A 22,730-nucleotide genomic window follows, 5' to 3' on the forward strand; every position below is an offset into this window, starting at 1 on the left:
TGTACTTTCAAACTGGAGGCAAGCAGCCATCAGAACATAAGTCCACTCAAAGCCATTAAAGAGCAATGGAGTGTGCAAAGCAACACTCTACAAGGGAATCTAATTCAAACTAAAATAAAGTCCACCTGAAATTTAGTGTGTTCAGCAGCTCCTTTGGACCTGCTTCATAGATAATCAAGTCCAACCCTTAAAAAACAAAACAAAACAAAATAAATCAAGGGCTATTTCTGAAGACCTTCCTATTAAAAGGATGAGGTATTCTAAAATGATACTTATAATCTAACTACTCTGCCAGTACTCTGGTGAACTTCCCCCAAAACAGAAACATTTCAACAGTTAGAATTAAAGTGACAGGGGCGCCTGGGTGGCACAGCGGTTAAGCGTCTGCCTTCGGCTCGGGGCGTGATCCCAGCGTTCTGGGATCGAGCCCCACATCAGGCTCCTCCGCTATGAGCCTGCTTCTTCCTCCCCCACTCCCCCTGCTTGTGTTCCCTCTCTCGCTGGCTGTCTCTCTCTGTCAAATAAATAAATAAAATCTTAAAAAAAAAAAAAGAATTAAAGTGACAGTCTACACTCCTAGAGAGCAAGGACTGGTTAACTCACCTTTATATTTCCTGGAAGCACCTAGATGAGTATGTTAAATATAGGAGGTGCTCAGTAAATGGTTGCTGAGTTGAATCTGCATTCTTTAAATCTGTATTACTTTCACCATTAAAGTGACAAATCAGTTTTGTGACTTGAGAATGTTACTTTTTCTTTTCCATTTCTGTACCTGTTAGGAGGGGACAGCACCCTCTTCCTGAGATTAATGAGGTATGTATGCAAAGTGCTTTAGGCAGCATGTGGTACAGAAAGTGTAGACAATAAATGATAGTTGGTATTTTCATTACCGTTATTTTTACTGTCATTATGTCATTATTATTATTATTACTCTGCTTTAGATTCTATTCTGTGTGCTGGGCAAACAAAGTATTGTAAAGCATAGCCCTTGCTTAAAAGATTTCCAGGACAGATAGTCTATACATATGAAAAAATAAATGGAGACACAAATTGGAAGCATGCTATAACCAATGGACAATACTCTCGGGATGAGATCCCAGAATTAACTCCTAGTCTGAATTTTCTGACTGCCTTGTGCCCCCACTGTGCCTCTAGCCAAACCTCCACTTGCCTTGCCCCTTCCCACCATCCCTCCATCATACTCTATCCACTGAGACTTCATGATTTCCTGCTTCTTTCCCCTGATTGCACTAACATTCCCCTCTGGGCAGATCATCCCTGCAGATTAAGATCCTGACAAGGGACTGTCCTGAGGCCTGAGCCAAGGACTCTCCATATCTGTGTAGGGTCCTCTGGGCAGCCTGAAAAGGCAGGGCTCTGGCTGGTTCCATAAACAAAGATCGTGAATGCTGTTGGAATTTGGAGAGACAAGCCCATCCTGAGAGCCAGTTCCCTGGAACAAGTGAGACTTGAGTTGGGTTACTGAAGAAAGGTCTAGAGAAGAGGGAAGAAGGACATACCAGGCAGAAGAGGCTTTATGAGCAAAACACTGTGCTGATAATTGCATATGGGAACGGAATGTGGTCTCAGCAAGCTGCAGTAAAGAGAATCTAAACGGGTGTTGTCAGAAACAAGGTTAAAGGGGCGCCTGGGTGACACAGCCGTTAAGCATCTGCCTTCGGCTCAGGGCGTGATCCCGGCGTTATGGGATCGAGCCCCACATCAGGCTCCTCCGCTATGAGCCTGCTTCTTCCTCTCCCACTCCCCCTGCTTGTGTTCACTCTCTCGCTGGCTGTCTCTATCTCTGTCAAATAAATAAATAAAATCTTAAAAAAAAAAAAAAGAAAGAAACAAGGTTAAAGTTAAGTAGGAACCACACTAAGGGGTTTTGGCGTTAAACTGTGTTTGAGGAACTCAACTTTCCTGAAACATATAATTGGCTTTGACAAGTACTCATTATGTGAAGGGCAAAGTGGAGCTTTTGAAATATTCTGTTGGTAAAGATACATGTAGAATGGACACGCAGACCGTGGGCGTTTGTGGAGAACTGGGAAGGAAGGTGTATCTATTATAGGTCAGAAGATCTGACTCCAGAAACATAAAACTGGTTCTGACCTAAAAGATAATTGGAGTGGTAATCAAAAAATATCACCAAATAGCAACTGTAAGGAATTTGAAGTTTCCATTAAATATCTGATTTGAAACACAGTATTCTAGAGCTGCAAAGCCATCCAAAGTATATTTTATCTTAAAGGTCAGGAAAATGAGGTTCAGGAAGATACATGACTTGTCTCAAGTCTCACAGGCAATTAGAAATAAAGCCTCAATTCACCAACACAACCCCTCCTCAGTTTTAGGCTCTTATAAGTGACACTTTTACACTGAATCCCACATTTTTAGTTTTGTTAAAAAATTTAATTGTAGATGAAGATCTTTTCACTTAGCAGAAGTTACATATATATATTTAAGTAATATAAATAACAGATCTTTATTTTTTTTAGCATTCCCTTTGCTCTTTGTCAATATCAAGTTGAAATCAAACTTAATAAAGTAACACAAAGGAAAACTAAAATGTGCTCCTTTCAAAATTTTTCATTGAGCAATAATGCTGTTATTTTTTAAGCTGAGCAGAAACACGACCATGACCTTCTTCTTACTTAAAAGTTACTACTAACAAAGGTAAAATGCTATACAGAATTTTAAAATCAACATTTCGAGAGTATACCCATTCAATAATATCATGCTAGTAAATAATGTCCTTTTAATGTTCTGCTTCAATTGGTCAACTCAATTATAATCTCAGTGTAAAGGCCTGAATTTCTACCTACTCTGAAATAGCACCTACTTAAAAAAAAAAATGTCTAGCCAATTAAAAGATTATATAAACTCTAAGAGGATGTGCTGCATCGAAGGGTCATTTTGCCCCTGCCCACAACCCACAGTATTCTGTCATATTTTCTTAAATTCAAGTGACAACATTTGGACTCTCAGTTACAAGATTCCATTAGTCTGTCCTCTGACCTCTCCGATTCTACTCAGCACCTCCCTACGCAGATGCCTGGTGCCAAGTGACCTTGTCCAGCTGCTGGCGGAGTCGGTCACTACCACCGCCCCCCCCCCCGCCAGCTGCCTTCAACTCCTGATGGACAGCACCTCCACGCACAAGTAGGTCATCAATGGTCTGCCGGAGACAGGCATTGAAACTCATCACACAGCATGACAGTTTCAGCACTACCTTAGAAGCAGCTAGGGAACTCCTTTGAAAGTTGTCTTTTCATGACATGAATCAGCTCTTTATATTAAGGAAGCAATAAATTATTCTTTGGTGCCCCAACTGATTTTCTGAGGAGCAATTTAAATCAGAGTCCCTAGTTAGTTTATGCTTATTAGGAAAGTTCCAAAGCGAAGCAGCAAGGAATCAGCTCCTCACATTTATAACTTTTACTGAAGATATTCGATATTCATTTCAAAGTACTCTGGCTTACTTTAGGATAACTGGAAGTGGAGACTATCTCAGGAATTTGAATGCTTGTTTAAAGGAACAATGTTGGAGGGGATTAGGAAGAATTTATTTAATACCGAAATTTCACCAGTACTGACAAAGTTTCTTTGGGAAGGATCTCACAGTGTGAAATCTGAAAATGTGCTCAGAGTCCTCAAATTCACACGTGTTATTTATATGTTTCTAACTAATGTTAAATTTTTTTAACAGAATTTTATTTTGTATTTGAGAGGTTGTTTGGTCTTACAAATCTGCTTGCATGAGGGTTGGGATTTATAATGCTTCTCATTTTATTACTTCCAGTGTCTTTTAGATAATTAATCTTGATATCTATTTGTTGTTTGGAGTAAATGACAGAATCCTAGCAAGTGGTGGTTATCTCATAAACAACAGATAGGAACTGTATAAGCTGTAAGGAAGTTAGAAATTGAAAAAGAAAAAAAAAATCTTTCCCCCCATGGATAATGGTTTTTTTTAGTTAATTCCAAAGGTCAAGTGTAAAGAAGTAGTCCTTCTCCTTAAATACTGAGATTCATCATCCTGACGTTATTTACTAGACTTGCAGTTCATGAACTGATAGGAGGCCCCACGATCTTGTATTCTGTTGTCATACATTTGACTACCCCTTAATTATGTTGTGCGGCAAAAATGTGAGTGGTGTGTATATTAAATCTTGGGCACTGAGCTTTGTCACGTTATGTTTCAGTGATTTGCCAGTTCAACCACTGCTAATAAAAACAGCATTCATTTTGTGATTTTTGCCAGACATTATCCTGAAGGCTTTATTATGCATGTATTTAAAAATATTCCAATCATAAAAAGTGCAGGGAATAATAAACTTTTTTGCAACCACTAGCCATTTACACATATATAACCATGTTCTTTTCTGAAAAATAAAATATTATAGATACGGTTAAACTGTACCATGCACAGGCTCCCAACTGCATCCTCTTCTTTTCTCCCTATGCAGAGAGTAACCAACATTACAAAGTTGGAGCAAATTTTTCCCACCCTTGTTTTTATACTATTTTCTCTAAACATTATCTAATAAATATTTATGTGATACTAAAATTAATATAAATTGTATATTATAAAATAGTATCATTTTCCCCTCAACATTATGTTTTTGAGGTTGATCCAATGCATACAGATCCAGTTATTTATTTTAACTGCTTCTATAGTGTTTTATTTTATGAATAACCACAAGTAGTTCCTCCATTTACCTTCTAAGGAATAGTTAAGGTTTTCTTTCAATTTTGGGCTATAACATTCAATACTTCGTTGAACATCTGTGTAAGTGTTTCTCTAGGGTAGGTTTCTAAAGTGAAATTGGTGGGATTTAAGATATGCATATACTCAACTTTATAGACATTGGAAAGTTCCTCTTTAAAGCGGCTCTACCAATTTCTACCCCAACAGCAATATAGGAGTGTCTCTTACTACCTTTCACTGATATTGCCTTTGTCGGTTCTTTTAATTTTTTGCCAATATGATGGACATCAAATGCTGTATCTTTGTGGTTTTAATTTGTAAATCCCTGATGACTAGTAACATTGAAAATAGATCTTTAGTGAGTATTAACATGCCATTAATAAACTGTTCATCTTTGAGTTATTCACTGATACTCCATTTGGGTTTTACATCTTTTTCAGACTTTTGTTCTTACAGTTTTATTACAATTATAAGTGGTATCTTTCAAAAATTACATTTCCAACTGGTCATCACTACTGCAAAATGGAGCTATTATTGCCTATCTCAGGTTGTTCTGAGAAATTTGTGTAAACCCCCTAGGGTCAGGAGCTTGATGCATATTTGGCCTTCTCCGAGCTTCTTCTGCCTTCACAGAAATGTAGAAACGATGTAGAATTTTAGTTTAGAATACCAAACAATAACCAGAAAATGTGAAGTTGGGGCGCCTGGGTGGCGCAGTCGTTAAGCGGCTGCCTTCGGCTCAGGGCGTGATCCAGGCATTAGGGGATCGAGCCCCACATCAGGCTCCTCTGCTATGAGCCTGCTTCTTCCTCTCCCACTCCCCCTGCTTGTGTTCCCTCTCTCGCTGGCTGTCTCTATCTCTGTCAAATAAATAAATAAATAAATCTTTAAAAAAAAAAAAAAGAAAATGTGAAGTTATATAAAATATTCATATCCTGAAGTTAAAGTATTTTTTTTTTCAATAGTTCATGACCGGTAGAGTCAGAATGCATTAGATAAGTCTTGCAAATGCAGGCAAATAAAATATTTAAAACCCTCACAGGGTGACATATTATATATACTTTGTAGGGTGTTCTGATTTTTTCTCGGTGATATCATATTCTATAACTTGAAGTAGCAAATGTACTAGAAACCGAATCTAGTCTTCCTGTCTCAGTACATTTTCCCAGAGGATAGCCAATTCAAATTACGCCAGCAAGTGTGCCGCAAAAATCACAGATTGAATTGGAATGCATTTCCACTTTTAAAACACCTGGCTCCTTCAATATCATTGCACATTTCTTCTCTGTGTAAAATCAGTTAAGAAAAAATGCGGTGGTCACTAATCAACAAGGCTTTATGAAGCTGTGTGTCACTTCGAGTGTGTGGTTTTGCAATTCAATGTTAATTCCCGCTTCTCCTTATTCCACAAACACTGAGGGGGGACAGACAGATCCAACTGCAGTTTTGGGAAAAGACAACTCTGTCCAGCGTGGGCGGCATCGGTGCAGGTGGGAAGATGCTAGTGAGAGATCAACAGAGTGAGTCATTGCTCACATTCAGTAACTTAAATGCTCTTGACACTTGGCCACTTCCTTATGCTTATGTCCACTAAATACTCACAAAATAGTAGCCGACCTAGAAGTACAATTAAGCAAATTAAGTCATTATCTTCAGATGTCAGCAGTTAAATTCTGCTGTTTCCTCTCCCTTGGCAGGTGGGGGAGGAAGTTGGTGAACACCTTGAGAACATATGGAAATGATTATATTCCATTTTATGTAAGTGTTTATGTGTTGGTTGAACTCAGTTTTCAGTTCATAGAAATAATACTTGTCCCCACCAGTTCCCCCACCCCAACTGAGGAAGAAAAAATAATTTACTTTAAAGCAGAACCATTTTTAATTAATTGCATTTTTTTTATTTCAGTTGAACTTCAGAGAATTACTGACTTGACCTTAAAAACAAACTCCCTTTCCACACATGATTATTTAAAAAATAGGCCTTTTTGAGGATCCCCTCCTGAAATCTCACCTCTATTTTCCCAGTCATTAAAGGAACACTTTACCTTCAATTGAAATAACTCATGATTTATTTTATAATAAATTATTATTAAATAAGAAATGACTTAAATGACTTTCATTTTCTACGAAGGTACAAGAGTGGCTTAAATAGCTGCTTTGTGAACCACAAAGCTACAAACAGATGGGGTTTGCACTAAATTGCATACTGAAGGAAATCTCATTCTATAGTGAATTTCATGTTAATTATCATCCTAATTTTGTATCCAGTTGACAACCAAAGCCAACATGACCTGTTTCTCAACTATTCCAATAATGAATAACAGCCTTTGACAAACATCTTATTTCTGCAAACAATGCAAACCACATACATGCGGAGTTATAGACAAGGATTAGAAGTTTCCTTGCCCTGCTGTGGATTCTAGACAAATGGCTCCCTTACACTGCTTTTTGAAGTGTGGGCAGTGGAATTAGCCCTCGGAGAGAAAGCTAGCTGGAAAGTTTTCCTAATGCAATGTAAAAGGCGATTTGTGCCAAAAGGCCCTAGTTGAGGAAGTGTCACTTCAAGGTCAAAAATGACCAAAGTAAGCTCTTAGGTAAAACAGTTCTACAAATCAGTTAAGTCACGCTATTCTGGTTTTCAAAAATTATTTGAAAGAATAAAAAAAGGGCACGAGAGAAGAAAATTTAAAGACTTAAAATGAGGATAGCGATAATTTTACCCAACAGTGTGACAAGGTGTTTCTTACACTTAATGCCACTTCTGTCCAAAATGTTATACAGATTTGGGATAAATTTGTTACTTCCACAACTATAAATTTTCAATCCCCCTGCATTCATATTCTTTATTATAAACCTATATAATGGCTTGAAAGAACAACATGGAAGATAATTCCAAATGTTCTTTCATCACCTCATTAAAAACTGAAGTCATTGATGGCATTTTAATAAGAATACTTTGCATTTAGAAGGATTTTCACTTTTTTTTTGGAGATTTTATTTATTAGTTATTTTAGAGAAAGAGCAGGGGGAGGGGAGAAGCAGATTCGCGCTAAGCACAGAGTCCGATGCAGGGCTTGATCCCAGGACCCTGAGATCACGACCTGAGCCGAAGTCCAGAGTTGGACGATCAACTGACTGAGCCACCCAGGCACCCGGATTTTCACATTTATAAGGCCCTTTTCATACATAGCCTGTGATGGAATTCTCACCACTCTCACCATGCTTTCAATATAAAAATGCTAGCAAAAGGGTAAGAGAATAGTCAGGATGGGTTTTCTCCATCAACACTTAACACAATTGAGTGTTCATCATATGCAAGTGCCGGGGGGGGGTGCTAGGGAGGAGAGAGTGAACATGGATCCCAATCTCAAGGAAAAGAGCCAATAATCCGCTGGCAGCAGTGAAATATGAGCGTGACTGTCCCTGGGCTACTAAGGAGAACTTACTTGTAAGCAGAGAGAATTGGACAAACAGATTATGGCTCAACCACTTTTCCCCTCACCCCCTTGCCTTTGTGAAGTGGTTTTTGTGACCTATACCAGGAAGTTGTCTCATTGATGGTTCTCCCATTCTGCCGCATAGCCTCCTCACAATGTCATGGAAACTCACAAATCGGGGCCGCAAAAGGCGTTTTAGTGTTCTGGCTATTGATACAAGTCACAGTTCATGTTTGAACTCTTCGCCTTAGACAAACACAGAGACTGTGGTGATTCACCTTTTAATGTCTATTTAGAACATAAAGTTACACTTTAAACGTTTTATATCCTGTAAGCCAAAGAAGTCCTCGGATAGAGAGACATACCTTCCAAAGAAACTGTTAGAATTTCACAAATTTATTAGGAAACTGGATTAGCTTCTGGTATTCAGGAAGCTTTGATCTTTTCTCTTCTCTCCCATTTCCTTGTACAACCCCAGTTCTGACTTTTTGTGCTCATAGGTAATTCCTCTTTCAGGTTAAATGCTTCTACCCTTTCAATTACTTATGACCTCAGTGGGTTTGAGAAAACTCCGCAGCATGATCAGTTTTCATTATGATGTAAATCAATGTAATAGTATGTAGCAATAATGTCCACGACACCCTCAACGCTTGCCAAGTGACAAAAATTGTTTTTAGTGGCACCACTATGACAATTCCATTATGTTCATAATTAGTCCGTATTATTCAATTTCCTTTATGGTGAAAATTATGTAATAATTAGACTTGCTTAGGAGGTTTGCGTATGGTATCCACGGAGCAGTACTTACCAGGGCTTTTTATAAACCAAATCCAAAGTAAGCTAACATATTTCAGATTCGGCATAACATCAAATGGGACAAAATTAAAATATAATTACAAGATAATGTTCTGAGAAAGAAGCCATAAAATTTAGGTGGCAATGTGTGTGTACCATAGTAGATCGCACAAAAAAGCCTTGAGCAAACAATAAAAGTTTAAAAAGCAGGCTCTGCATTTTCTGAGTTTAGTGAGAAATATATATATATATATATATATATATATACACACACACATATATATATGTATATATATGAACCGTATGAAAATTAATTATAGTACCCTTGGGAACATTTACCACTGTTCCTGCCCGTGCTGGGGCACAAGTTTGAGAAGAATGTGAACCTCTGTCACAGAGAAGATGGAAATGACAGAAATAGTAAGCAGTGGCCGTGAGTGGCCACCAAGAAAACTGATTTATTCAGTATCTAGAAGGGAAGTTTATGAGATAAATGTGCCCAAAACACCCTCATGAGAGAGGCTGTAGGAGGCAGGGTAGAGGAGGTAGAAAGAAAGCCACTTGTGTGTTTGCTTTGGACATGTTCTAAGTCATTCTTTTCCCCTCCCTCCCTCCCTCCCTCCCTCCCTTCCTCCCTTCCTTCCTTCCCTCCTTCCTTTGTCAGAGGGAGAGAGTGAGCAAACACAAGCAGGGGGAGTGGCAGAGGGAGAAGCAGGCTCCCTGCTGAGCAAGGAGCCCAATGTGGGATTTGATCCCAGGACCCTGGGATCATGACCTGAACTGAAGGTAGACGCTCAACCAACTGAGCCACCCAGGCGCCCCTCTAAGTCATTATTTTCTGAGTGCACAAGAAATCCACTGGGCTCCTCTAATTCCAGTGTGAGCGCTTCCGAGCACAATGTCACCACCATGAAGAGCCACACTTAAAACTTTCAGACGTTATCTGTCCAATTCTCACAATAAAGTACAGATGACAAATTACGGCTTGATTTGCAAGTAGAGAGGACCCTGACCCTTGACATCTCCAGTCAGCTATGCTACTTGTTTTCACTTCAGAGCTCATCTTGGAGACTTCCAATTTTTTGGTTTTTTTTCAAAACCACCACTAGAGAAACAAACTTTCATAAAATAAATATGACTAACACTTTGAAGTAAAAATATCCACAAAGAAATTGGTGTGGGAAGATGGTGGAATTTCCATCGACTCATGAAACAATTTACATATAAATCTCCTTTTTTCTTCTTCACCCATTTAAATTATTACCATTTCTTGTTCAGACTCGCTGGCAAAACATCAGTGATTTTAATGTGAATCTTTCACATGCTGCCCCAAACCAGCTTTATCACTCAAGTAAAAGCAACTAGCCAGACCCAGGAAATGGTAGAAAGGTGCCCCACACAGTCTGTCCACTGCTATCACTTTGCTTCCCTCTCGCCACGGATATGAGCAAATACCATTCAAACCTCTTCACTAAAACCAACCATGATCGCAAGTCAGAATTGGCGACTGAACTTCAGTGTTACCAAGAATAAAGAAAAGAGACACTCTACCGGGTCTTCAGTTTTGTGACTATTCAAGAGGTCAGACAGGAAATCTTCATGAAGGCTCTCTCTCCGAATGAGCGTAAATTCCCTCAGGAAAACAGCCCCTTGGCTTTGGTCTCCGCATACCTAGGGAGATAAGATAGCCAATTAAGCCTTCAGACAGAGCCTGGAGGGAGGGGACACTGAGGAATTAATGTCTCTGAGTTGAAGAAACTTCTTGGATGCATTTCAAGTCCGATTAGAGCAATCAAAAACAACACACGCAAATACATATTAATGTGAGAGCCACTAGCATATTCTGGCATGCGGCTCCTTGGATGGATGCCAGGAAAGTCTACTGCTAAGCTGGCACCTCTTAGTTGACTGGTGTATGATGCCAGATTCAGACATTTTAAGTTATCTTTGAGTCCAGGTCAAGCCTAGTTTCATTCTATTGGGTTATCCCTCTGTATGCGCCACCCAGGTATCCTGCACCCACAGGGATCAATCTCTATTTCCATGGATGTGAGCATCTAGGTGGGTCCTGATGTCCTGTTAAATATCTAGCAGACGAGGAGAAGCTGGCCTGGGCCCATTACTGACTTCCTGAGTTATTCAAGTACTTTAGAACCAGATGCACTTCAGCTACTCTGGAGGGAGGTATTGGAGAACTTTTATCTAGAGCTTATCACATACCAGGTTCTTCACACATGTTATCTTGCACCAGCCCCAGGAGGTGTCTGTTATTAGCCACACTTTACAAATTAGGAACTGGAGGCAACAGGGTTTCAGGAATTTGGCAAATTAGTAAGTGCTGAAATGAGGACTCAAATACAGGTCGGACTCTCAAACCCCTTTCTTATCATTATCACATTGTGCTACTGAGCTACTCAAACCTCCGGAGGAGACACATTGTTGGGGAACTCCCATAAATGCAAGGGGCGGTGGATTCACCCAAGCTTCCCACTACCTCTCCAAACCTCAGTTTACGCACTGTAAGACAGAATAGTATCAGCATGATTGGGTTGCTGAGAAGACAGGAGATAATACAGGTAAATACGTAGTACACTGACTGACCTAGAGGAAGCATTCAACAGGTAATAGCCATAGTTCTTATCGAAAGCACATTCTGCTCAAGGAAAAATTAAAAATTTTTAGCTTTTAACATACATGAAATTCTTTGACCATGTTTATAATGTCTGTAAGGGATATTATAAATGAGTATTGTATTATCTTCATGTTAGTTTAACATTTAATTTTTATACATTTTCAATTGCATACCTTTTTATGGTATCGGTAATAGCACCAGGAATATGTGGGTGTTCATATTATTAATTTATGCCTTCTTCAATGTCTGTAATAATTCCTAATAAATTCAAATAATTTTAATTCCTAAACCCTTTGGAAAGGAATAGAATTTTCTGTAATGTATATGTAAATGGCTTCTGTTATACAGCACAGTCAGTATCATTGGGGTAGACAGAATCTTGGGCCCCTTTACTCCCTAGTATCCTATCTCTGAATATACTGCTTAATGTGGCAAAGGGACTTTGCAGATGTAATTAAGTTTACTTATTAGTTGACTTCAAAATAGGGTTAATATCCAGGATTATCCAAGTGGGCCCAGTGTAATCATAGGAGGCCTTAAAAACAGAACGTTCTTTGGGCTGAGGGCAGGAGAGAAAGTCAAAAAGATTCAAAGTGTGACAAAGACTTGACCTGCCATTTTTGGCTTGAAGATCAAGGGTGGGGGGGCACATGGGAAGCATGAGAGGAAAATATGTTCTGCCAACAATGGAGAGCTTGGAAGAGGACCTTTGCCCTAGAGGAGAACTACATCTTTGGCCAATACTTGGATTTTAGCCCAGTGAGACCCTGACTGGAGAATCTAGCCATGCCTGCCAGACTTCTGACCTACAGAAATTGTGAGGTAATACTTATGTATTGTTTTCAGCCATTAAATCTGTAGTAATTTGTTATGGAAGCAACAGAAAATTGATACAATCATCAAGAGGCAGGGTCGAGGAGAGGTTATCTTGTTTCTTTGCCTACACCGTTTCGTAAGAATTAGCCAGTCCTGAAGAAGCAGAGGTAGAAATGCAGACTAATTCTTAGAAATGTATCCTTCTGGGTAACCTAACTCATTCCCATTACATTTAAAATTAAATTTCTCATTTCTTTTTTCATCAGGGTCAATCATTCCTTGAGTCTGTAGTTACATACACTTCAAAACCTGCCTTGACCCTGTAACTTCCCCGATTAGAAGCTTTCAGGGATCCTCCACTTCCTGTTGGGAGCGTTCCAAATTCATGGCCCCGTGCTCAGGACTGCTCACAGCTCTTCAAGTTCCAGATAAAGAATAGCCATATTTATGCAGCTTTTTCTCAAAAAGATCAGAACCTGAGTTTAAAGTGACCTAGAATTGATGTGTCTTCATGCCACTCTTTGCGAAAGGACTAAATGTATGCTGATCACTTTTAAAGTTCACATTTCATTAATCATTTCTCCAACAATCCTAGGCTATTTTGAATTCTAAGTCTGTTATTCAAAATGGTGGCCACCTTGTCATGCAATGTCATAGTCTTCAAAAGCTAAAGTCTGAAGAGACTAATCAACTTATGTGCATTTTCTTTGGGAGAAATTTTGTGCCTATGAAAAACATGTTTCTTTTGTTAAACTGATAAAAGAAAGAGACAAAATGACTCAAATATGCTCCAAAAGAGAAGGTGAGATGCCAAATATAAAGACTGAATATGCAATGCTACAAAAAAGGAAGGATAATCAACAAACACTTAGTCCATTTGGTTTATGCTTTAATTCTCAACCATAGCTGTGTATTTGTTTTAGAAACCATTTCTGCCTGTTTGTATTTCCCAAGAATGTTGACATTTATAAAACTCAAAATTCTTACCAAGATGCTCAACTTCCCCAATACTTTTATGTGATACTAAGGCAGAAGGTCTTAATTAAACTAAAGTTCAATTTAATATTGAGAATAGATAAGAACATACAAGTTAGATGAATGTAATTATAACCACTTTCTCCCTATAGATATCGTGTGCGTATCTGTTTCTAATTTAATTTTTATTCATGAACACTATTACTAATTAGGCAATTTAAAGTACCCAAATTAATTTGATCATTATTAAGTTAGTTTTGAATATCTGTATCTATCAAACCATGGATATTAATTATTATATTCTGTGTGTTTTAGAAATACCGTTACAATGAAGGAGATCTATAAATATATAAACATACATAAATATGTAAATCTTAGACTTCTATTTTAAACTGATTTTCAAAATGATTATTTATCTGTAGTTTCATTAGCAAATATCTTCTCCCATTCTGTGGGTTGTCTCTTTGCTCTGATGACTGTTCCCTTGCTCTGCAGAAGCTTTTTATCTTGATGAAGTCCCAGAAGTTCATTTTTTTCTTTTGTTTCTCTTGACTTTGGAGATGTGTCATGAAAGAAGTTGCTGTGGCCGATGTCGAAGAGATTATAGCCTATGTTCTCCTCTATGATTTTTTTAAATTTTATTATTTTTTAATAATAATTTTGTATTATGTTATGTTAGTCACCATACATTACATCCTTAGTTTTTGATATAGTGTTCCATGATTCATTATTTGCGTATAATACCAAGTGCTCCATGCAACATGTGCTCTCCTTAATACCCATCACCGGTCTATCCCAATCCCCCACCCCTCCTCCCCTCTGAAGCCCTCAGTTTGTTTCCCAGAGTCCATAGTCTCTCGTGGTTCATTCCAACTTCTGTTTACCCCCCCCCCTTTCATTCTTCCTTCTCCTACCGATCTCCCTGCTATTTCTTATGTTCCATAAATGAGTGAAACCATATGATAATTGTCTTTCTCTGCTTATTTCACTTAGCATAATCTCCTCTAGTCCCATCCATGTTGCTGCAAATGTTGGGTAATCGTTCTTTCTGATGGCTGAGTAATATTCCATTGTATATATGGACCACATCTTCTTAATCCATTCGTCTGTTGAAGGGCATCTCGGCTCCTTCCACAATTTAGCCATTGTGGACAATGCTGCTATGGACATTGGGGTGCATATGGCCCTTTTCTTCACTACGTCTGTATCTCTGGGGTAAATACCCAGTAGTGCAATGGCTGGGTCATAGGGTAGCTCTATTTTTACTTTTTGAGGGACCTCCACACTGTTTTCCAGAGTGGCTGTACCAACTTGCATTCCCACCAACAGTGTAAGAGGGATCCCCTTTCTCCCCATCCTCTCCAACAATTGTTGTTTCCTGCCTTGTCAATTTTTGCCATTCTAACTGGCATAAGGTGGTATCTCAATGTGGTTTTGATTTGAATTTCCCTGATGGCTAATGATTTTCAACATTTTTTCATGTGTCTGTTAGCCATTTGTAGGTCTTCATTGGAAAAGTGTCTGTTCATATCTTCTGCCCATTTTTTTTATTTGATTATTTGTTTCTCGTGTATTGAGTTTGAGAAGTTCTTTGTAGATCTTGCATACCAGTCTTTTATCTGTAGTGTCATTTGCAAATAACAAACTGAGGGTTTTAGAGGGGAGGGGGGTGGGGGATTGGGATAGGCCGGTGATGGGTATTAAGGAAGGCACGTATTGCATGGAGCACTGGGTGTTATATGCAAACAATGAATCACGGAACGCTACATCAAAAACTAATGATGTACTGTATGGTGACTAACATAACATAATAAAAAACTAAACAAACGAACAAATAAACAAACAAAAGAAAAAAAGAAAAAAATGATTACTTAAATCCAAAGTAATATCTTTTACTCATTTGGTTTTTTGTTTGTTTGTTTGTTTGTTTCGGTCATTCATTTTTACACACATTTACTCAAGTGCCAGGAGCTTTATTAAAGGACATATTTCTTCCTTTCGGGGCACTATCCTTCTAGCGAGTACGTGGATGGGACAGAGTCTACTAGATGCTCACCAAAAGCTACCATCTTTTCACCAACACCGGTACACCCAAAAACATTTCCTAGCCTCCCTTGCAGGGAAGCTGGCCAAGACTGAGTTTTAGCTGGTAGAAGTGATCAGTGATACACGAGGCTTGTCATAAAAATCTCCCACATTCCTTCCTCCGTGCTCTGTTGCCCTCAGGTCTGTCTGGAATGGAGACAGCCTCAGGGACATCTTGATGTCAATTGTTAAAGGTGTCAGAGGTTCCATCAGCCTGGCTCCCTGAATGACTGTAGGCAGGAAGGCAGTCCCACGACCTGTTCGCTTACCTCATATTGTAACATGATCAAGAAGTAACAGTCTACTGGGTTGGAAGTTGCCCATGTTATAGACTATTTGTTACTATGGCTAACCTGCTGTAATTAATACAATAAAAATATTCTAGATAAGCGCAGAATGCCAGGAGAATACTCAGCAATGGCGATTACCTCTCCCAAGAAAGGTTATAAAAGACTTTAAAGTGGGGTTAAAGGAAGAGTGGGGATTTACTAGCCCGACAAGAGGAATGGGAGTGGGGAAGGGATGATTATTATTCTAGAAAGGAGGAAGAGCCTGGGGAAAGGCATTAAGGCTTGAGATACCTTGTTTGTATTTTATGTAATCTAGCATGGCAAGAGTGTATGGGTACACGAGAGCATGGGATAAGGACAGAATTTGTATACTGCTCAGGGGCCAGATTATGAATCATGCTTACAGAAGCAGCCAGTATTGCTTGGGCTCATGAGTTTGGAAGTGATTCTGGCAGCTTTGAGGAGGTAAGCCTGGAGATGAGGTGACCAGTTTGTGATCACTGCAATTACTCTGATGAGAACTCATCAGGGCATGAGGGGCTGGGAGGAAAGGAAGGGACCAGAAAATTTGGTGGCCAGCTGGGTGCAAGTGATAAGTCTCAGGCTATGTCTATATTTTCTGCCTGGATTCGAGCAAAAGAGCAGAGTGGACAGTAGCCCTTACAACAAATAGGAAATACAGCAGAAGGAGCAATTATGTGAGTTAGATGAGGAGTTTGGTTCCAGAGACGTGGAGCCTGAGGGACCTTTGGCAAAGGAAGCTGAGCCTTGTGCACCGGAAGGACACTGGTCTGGAGATATGTAAGTGTTGGCATCATATGGGGAGTAGATGACACTCTGGCATGAATGAGCTTGCCAAGGGAAAGTATGGCTAATGGGAAGTATGAGAGCTCAAATAAGAACCATCTGGGGAGAACCGATACTTAGCATGCAACATGGATCTATCTCTGATGGCCTCGTTCTACCAACCGAAAATTTTAACAAGGCCATCCAAATATATTTCATCATTTTTAGGCATTCTTCTATTGGTTCTCCATGAAAAGACATTCATGATAACATTACATTCAACTTATTACAATTAATTTCTTAAGAACAGCCTATGGTTCTTTGGGCTATCAATCCCTAACCCCTGAATTCAACTAAATGTTAGCTGAAACTTGAAAGTTTCCAGGATAACTCACATTTGAAAATTCTGTTTCCCATGATTAGATCAGGTTTCCTGATTTTTGGTTTGGAAAATAAGGTTACTTTACACCTGATATGTCAAAACTCCCCTTGCAGTTATAAGGTAGTTAGCATATTACTTAAAAAATGCACGAAAACTAGTGCCCCATTATGTTTTAGATGCAGTGGTGTTAGTTTTGCAGTTAGAAAATGGAAATGTGAGAAGTGGAGGAATTTTACGCATGGCCAGTGGTGATGTTAGGATTAGGAATCAGAGACAGTGACTCTAGAAAACTCAAGTCTCTGCTGGATTCAAATCTGGTTATTCACCTCCAGGAGCAGGGCAAGAAACAGTAATCATGACTGAGTCACCTATCTGTTTCTACCGCATTTCTAGACTCCTGAGGAGTGCTTCTCAGGAAGCACAAAGACAGTCATGCGCTAGAATTTGTATCCTGTGATGAAGATTGTTTCCCCAATTACAGTCTCCTTTCCTGCCTCAAACATTGACTCCTCTTTCTGATCGTTGGCAGATCAGAGTACCAGAGTACTCCGTAGAGAACCCAGGAGTGTAGAAATACCAGCTCCCAGAACAGAGTCTCATTAGATCCAGGAAGGCATGGAAGCAATTTATTGTTGTGGTTTACATTCTCTCGAATGGGGCTGAGCGATCAAACATAAAGAGATTTTAGGGAGGGACAGAGGTAAATACAGGAAACAAGGGAGTCTTTCAAGTAACTCTCTGTTCTCTACCCCCTGAGAGTGAAAAGGAGGTAAAGGTAGTTAAAATGAAAAACCAAAGTCACTGAATAATAACAAAAGGTTTTGCATTTGGCTTTAGGATACGATCAGAAACTCAAACTATGTCTACGTGTACTTTTGTCTTCAACTTCACACTCACTCCCATCATAACCTGGCACCAAGCATTCCCCTGCTTGACCTGACTCTCCGTGGCTCCAGAGAATTCTGGTTAGTATTCTGACTCACAGTTGTCGGCTCACAATGAACGTGATTGGTGGAAGAAAATATAAGAATACCCCTCCTCAGAATGTCCTACTTCTTACAAGTTTGCTCTATGGGTTCTGACTAGAATTTGGAATGTTAAAACACAGAGCAACTGGTTCATATTTTGGAATCTCCGCCATCATTAAGGAAGAGTCCAAATTTCTATAGAAATTGCAATGCTGATGATAGGAATGGATTATGGCCAGAGCTTTGAAGCAGCTATAATGTTCTTACAACTCTGGGAGAGGCATCCATTGACATCCAGGCTGGGAGAGAGGGATGTAGAAAAAATAGAAGCTTAAACATACAAAGATGCCCTCAAATTATCAGTTTATTGTTGTTCTTTCCTCATTTAGTTTTTCTGTGAAAACTGAAATGTAGTCAAGTTCATGCCCCATGGGTCGGATTTAGATTTCAATACTACTTAGAAAGTGTAGCACTGAAAACCACAGTTACTTTTTTTTTCCTACCAAAAGGATTTTGTAACCTCTATTTATGCCCATATTTTGGTTCATAGTTCACTAAGAAGCAAGATAGTGAAGTTGTGAAGTCTCAACAGATTAGAATAATCATCTAAACAACTTAGGTAACTGGCTCCTGTATTGTCGGAATACGTACCTATATTTAAATGCCAATGGATAGTGAAATGATCGGTGCCAGGGTTGTGAGTTCTTGGCACAAGGGGGACACTTCAATGCTTATTGAATTAATAACTGAATAGGAAGTTTTCTTGGATGCCCCCAAATCTCTAGCTCTAGTTCTGAGAATCCCTACCAAGTAAGAGGAGGAAATAAGAATTTATATGGACTCAAAGAGCCCAAAGGTAGCTTTGCCTCTCAATATCAATACCATCTGGTCCTCAAAATCAAAGTCACTCAGAGACCAAGGGTACGAAGAGAAAATCTGTTCCCAATATAAAAGTATGAGTAACTTCGGTTTGAAGGAAAGCAAACCAAAGGATGAATACCCTATCACTAGCCCTTAAAATATTGCTTTACTAAGCCAAAAATGAGAATAGTCAAATGAAATTTGGGTACTAAATATAGGAAGAAGTAGATTCTATATAAAAATAAATATAGATGTTTCTTTTTTTTTTTTTAAAGATTTCACTTATTTATTCGACAGAGATAGAGACAGCCAGCGAGAGAGGGAACACAAGCAGGGGGAGTGGGAGAGGAAGAAGCAGGCTCATAGCAGAAGAGCCTGATGTGGGGCTCGATCCCAGAACGCCGGGATCACGCCCTGAGCCGAAGGCAGACGATTAACCGCTGTGCCACCCAGGCGCCCCAAATATAGATGTTTCTAACTTTATTAAAGGTCCTGACATTTGGTAACAAAGTGAGTTTGTCTGACATTAGTAAATTCCATTTGGCAATAAACAAAAGTCCCTGATTCGGAAAAGGAAGTTAATCATTTTACAGCCTATTCCTGTTAGGGCTATTCTAATGGACCCGAATACAATGAAAAAAAAAAAATCCAGTCTACTTTCAGTGGCTCCCCTTCCATTAATCCCTAGAACTTCATTCCTGGTAGGAATATTCTAATATAGTAAGATGAGGAAATGAGTAAACCGTAATTTGAATGTAAAAGAAAAAATTACGGGCATATCATCTTAGTAAGGAAAATTCCTCATTATAATGCAGAAAAAGTATTTCAGAGACTTCTGAGAATATGCACCAAAATAATGGTATTTACAAACGTCTCCAAATTCATAGTCACCAGTCAGAAGAGGCTCAACCAGCTTATGCTAAGATCAGCCACTGTGTGCGCACATGTTTACCAGTGAGAGCGGGGAGACAGTGTCACTGGATAAACTGCTTTCATTGCTGTGAGAGCCCACTTAGAAAATCATCCGCTTATCTCCAAAAGTACTGTTGGGTGTCTTGTTGGGGAGTGAATCAGTCTCCTTGGACGGACACTTTGTGATGCCAGCATACCTAGCCATACCTACAGCCACGGCAGGCTTGTCTGTGAAAATAAAAAGGTGCTTGAAGTGGCTTCAGGTGTCCTCAGCTAATGGCTGCCAACTATGTGAGCTGATCAGCAGTGTTATACTCCCTCGAGGAAAGGCTGAATATGATCCCCAAGAAGATCGGTGGGGGGAGTTAATAAAAACATTCGTATAACCATATTTAAGCCACTGACATTTATATACCTGGTGTTTGGAGCTTAAAAGCATTTCAGCATTCTGTTTGTTCTTTTACCGACTTTAATTACCATTTCTAAGGATTATAAAGATAATTGCTAAACAGTTAAAGCAGAAAGAAGTGAGATGGAACATACCGGTCCAAAGTGTTCAGCTGGGCCTCATAATTCCTGGTACAGATGTTCATGCTTAGTTCAGGTCTGATTTAGAGTAACAGCTATAATATGGTTGGAGGCAAGGTGACCAGATGTAGCGGAATTTAAAGATCTGTCCCAGAATGTCAATGAAAAGAAACTCCATTACCCTAGCAAAATAACCTTTACGCTGTGGGGTAGGGGGGAGTAATGCTTCAAAAGATCCACTTTATCTTTAAGGTAGATAGATAGCTACCTTGATAAGGCAAGGAGTCATTAAAACAACAACAAAATAAGAAATGAACAAAAACGTACAGAGGAATGTACCCTCCCAGAACAATGTGTAAAAAAAAAGAGGCAGCAAAAGGAATTCTATCAAAGGGTTTGCACGCACTGTGTATAATGTGGGCTTGATCTACAGGTAAGCTGTGGCATTCCCATAACCGATTATCACCATGAGCGCCAAAAAGAAAGTGCTGGAAAGAATTTTGGAGACCCTCTTCACCAGCCTCTTAACTTTTCAGATGAGGGGAAAGATCCATTGCCTTCTTAGGCATCAGGTAGAGAAAACATGTGGGTTTTGAGACATAGCCCTTGACATACATAAGACGGCCAAACAGCCCAGTAAGTCAAAGGCGGCAGCAACTTTACCAAAATATGTAGTGAATTCTCTTCTTCCTTATCTTCCTCAAACATTTTAAGACGCATCATACCCCATTCCTACCAAGAGGGGAGTGGAATACAATTTCCAAAGTTAGGATACTCGACTTGAGAAAGCTGATTTCAGCTGTGATTCAGATCTACGCTTGGACAGTGAAAGAACATACAAAACAGAAAAGGCAGAATTCCCTGTGCTCTGCTCCTAAGGAGAAGGGCACATTACTGTCACATCTTCGAAAGACAAGGAGAGACAGATGTGGTCTTAAAATTGTTCCTGTGTGCTTAGGTGTATGCTTTAAATGTTACATGTAAAATGAAACACTCATTAATGCAAAAATTCAGGGAGTTGAGCAGTTAGAGGAGAATTTTCAGATGAAAAAAAAAAGGAAGGACATAAAGGTGTCTACGTACACACTGCAGTAGTAGAAATCAATCTTCTTTAGTTGTATACTTGGCAATGTTTATTTAGCTCAACATTGTTACCCAGGCTTTTCTAAAGTTGCTTAGCTGAAAGGTGTTGAAAGTCATGGTACCTCCCATATTCTGAATCAAAATGAAGATTGATTAGGGCAGAAATTCTTTCTTCGCCCTTGCTTAGTTTATATTAACTCCTTTGGCAGCCATAAAGCTGTGCCACTCAGATCTCCTGCTGCAGAGCTTAATCGACAGATGGCCAGATGTACTCTGGATCTACCTCGTTGTTGCCCAAGGGCTGAGCTCCCAGCCCTGGCCTGAGCGCAGCACACACCAAAGCAGGTCCTCTGACAGGTGACTTCTGCTCTAGGGCTTCCTACTGGCCAAACCCTCCTCAGCACTGCCCTGGGGGCTGAGACTCTTCCTATCCAACCTTTCTGTTTTCTCTCTTTCTTCCACTGGGGACAGCTGAGTTGCAGTCATCCGGCCTTCTCTGCCTCCCTCATCTTTTCCCCCATGAATCCTCTTGCATTCTTAATCCTGTCTTGGCACCTGTTTCTGGATTTCAACTAACACAGCTTCTCTTCTTCTGACCCAAGTGCTATGGGAATGGAACTAATGTTTCCAATTCACCATCCCATCTACAGCAAAAAGGCCACCCGGTCTCCATGATGCCAAAGAAATGGTGAGAACACTATTAGGGTTTCTTTTCACTCTCTCTGCATAGAAGTCTCAGTTAATTCTCCACAGTACTGGGAAACAACGATCAAAATTGGTGGGTAAGAGACAGCTCTGATTCTGCTTCCTGGATCCTCACCCAGACTGCCTATACCCAGCTCCAGGCTCACCCCATTCTAGCATGCTTCTTTGTCCTACTACTGAAATGTAAGATAGTACGTCCAATACTCACTGTATTCAGTTGGCCCAATGGCTTGAATTACACACAAAAGTAAGTACACCCAAAAGGTGATAAGTTAAAGCATTTCCTGGGCAAATCAGCTTTTATTGTTTCATGAACTCTAGAAGCTTCTCTATCCCTGGCTAGAAGTCTTATCAACATGTGCCAATATTTCAGAGAAAAAAAATAGGATAGTATAGACCCATGTAGATTTACTCCCCTTTTAAAGAAATATTCAAGCACAGTTCTCTGGATAATGCTTTAATAGCAGCAGTAGGGTAACTCAGATACATGTGCGTTCACCACACCCTCCCCACCCTGCACACGCATACCCCATGGCCCGGTCTCTAAGAAATGTAAACACAAAAAGTGGGAGAAATATATATCAGTATTTAAATTGTATATGTACCTTAAAGAATTTCAAATATTTACTCAGTATCTCAAGAAAATGACCAAGAAATGGGGAGGTTTACACTTAACGCATAGCAAGAGTTCTTTAAACGTCCACTCTTCCCTCCTCACCCTTATCTGTCATTCTCAATGTACTTCACACAGATGGCAGCTG

General features: G+C 39.5%; 1 protein-coding gene across 2 annotated transcripts in view; it reads right to left on the minus strand.

The window, feature by feature from the left end:
• The window catches only part of ADAMTSL1 (ADAMTS like 1), an 874,799-nt gene that overhangs the window by 623,580 nt on the left and 228,489 nt on the right, over positions 1-22,730 (minus strand). For both annotated transcript variants that reach the window (XM_087869620.1, XM_087869619.1), the window contains exon 2: positions 10,498-10,617. In XM_087869620.1, coding sequence (XP_087725746.1) covers positions 10,498-10,617 — 120 coding nt within the window. The remainder of the gene's footprint in view (positions 1-10,497; positions 10,618-22,730) is intronic.

The sequence above is a fragment of the Ursus americanus genome, chromosome 18 (genome assembly GCF_024610735.1).
Source record: "Ursus americanus isolate L20-20 chromosome 18, mUrsAme1.1.p, whole genome shotgun sequence".
Classification (NCBI taxonomy): domain Eukaryota; kingdom Metazoa; phylum Chordata; class Mammalia; order Carnivora; family Ursidae; genus Ursus; species Ursus americanus.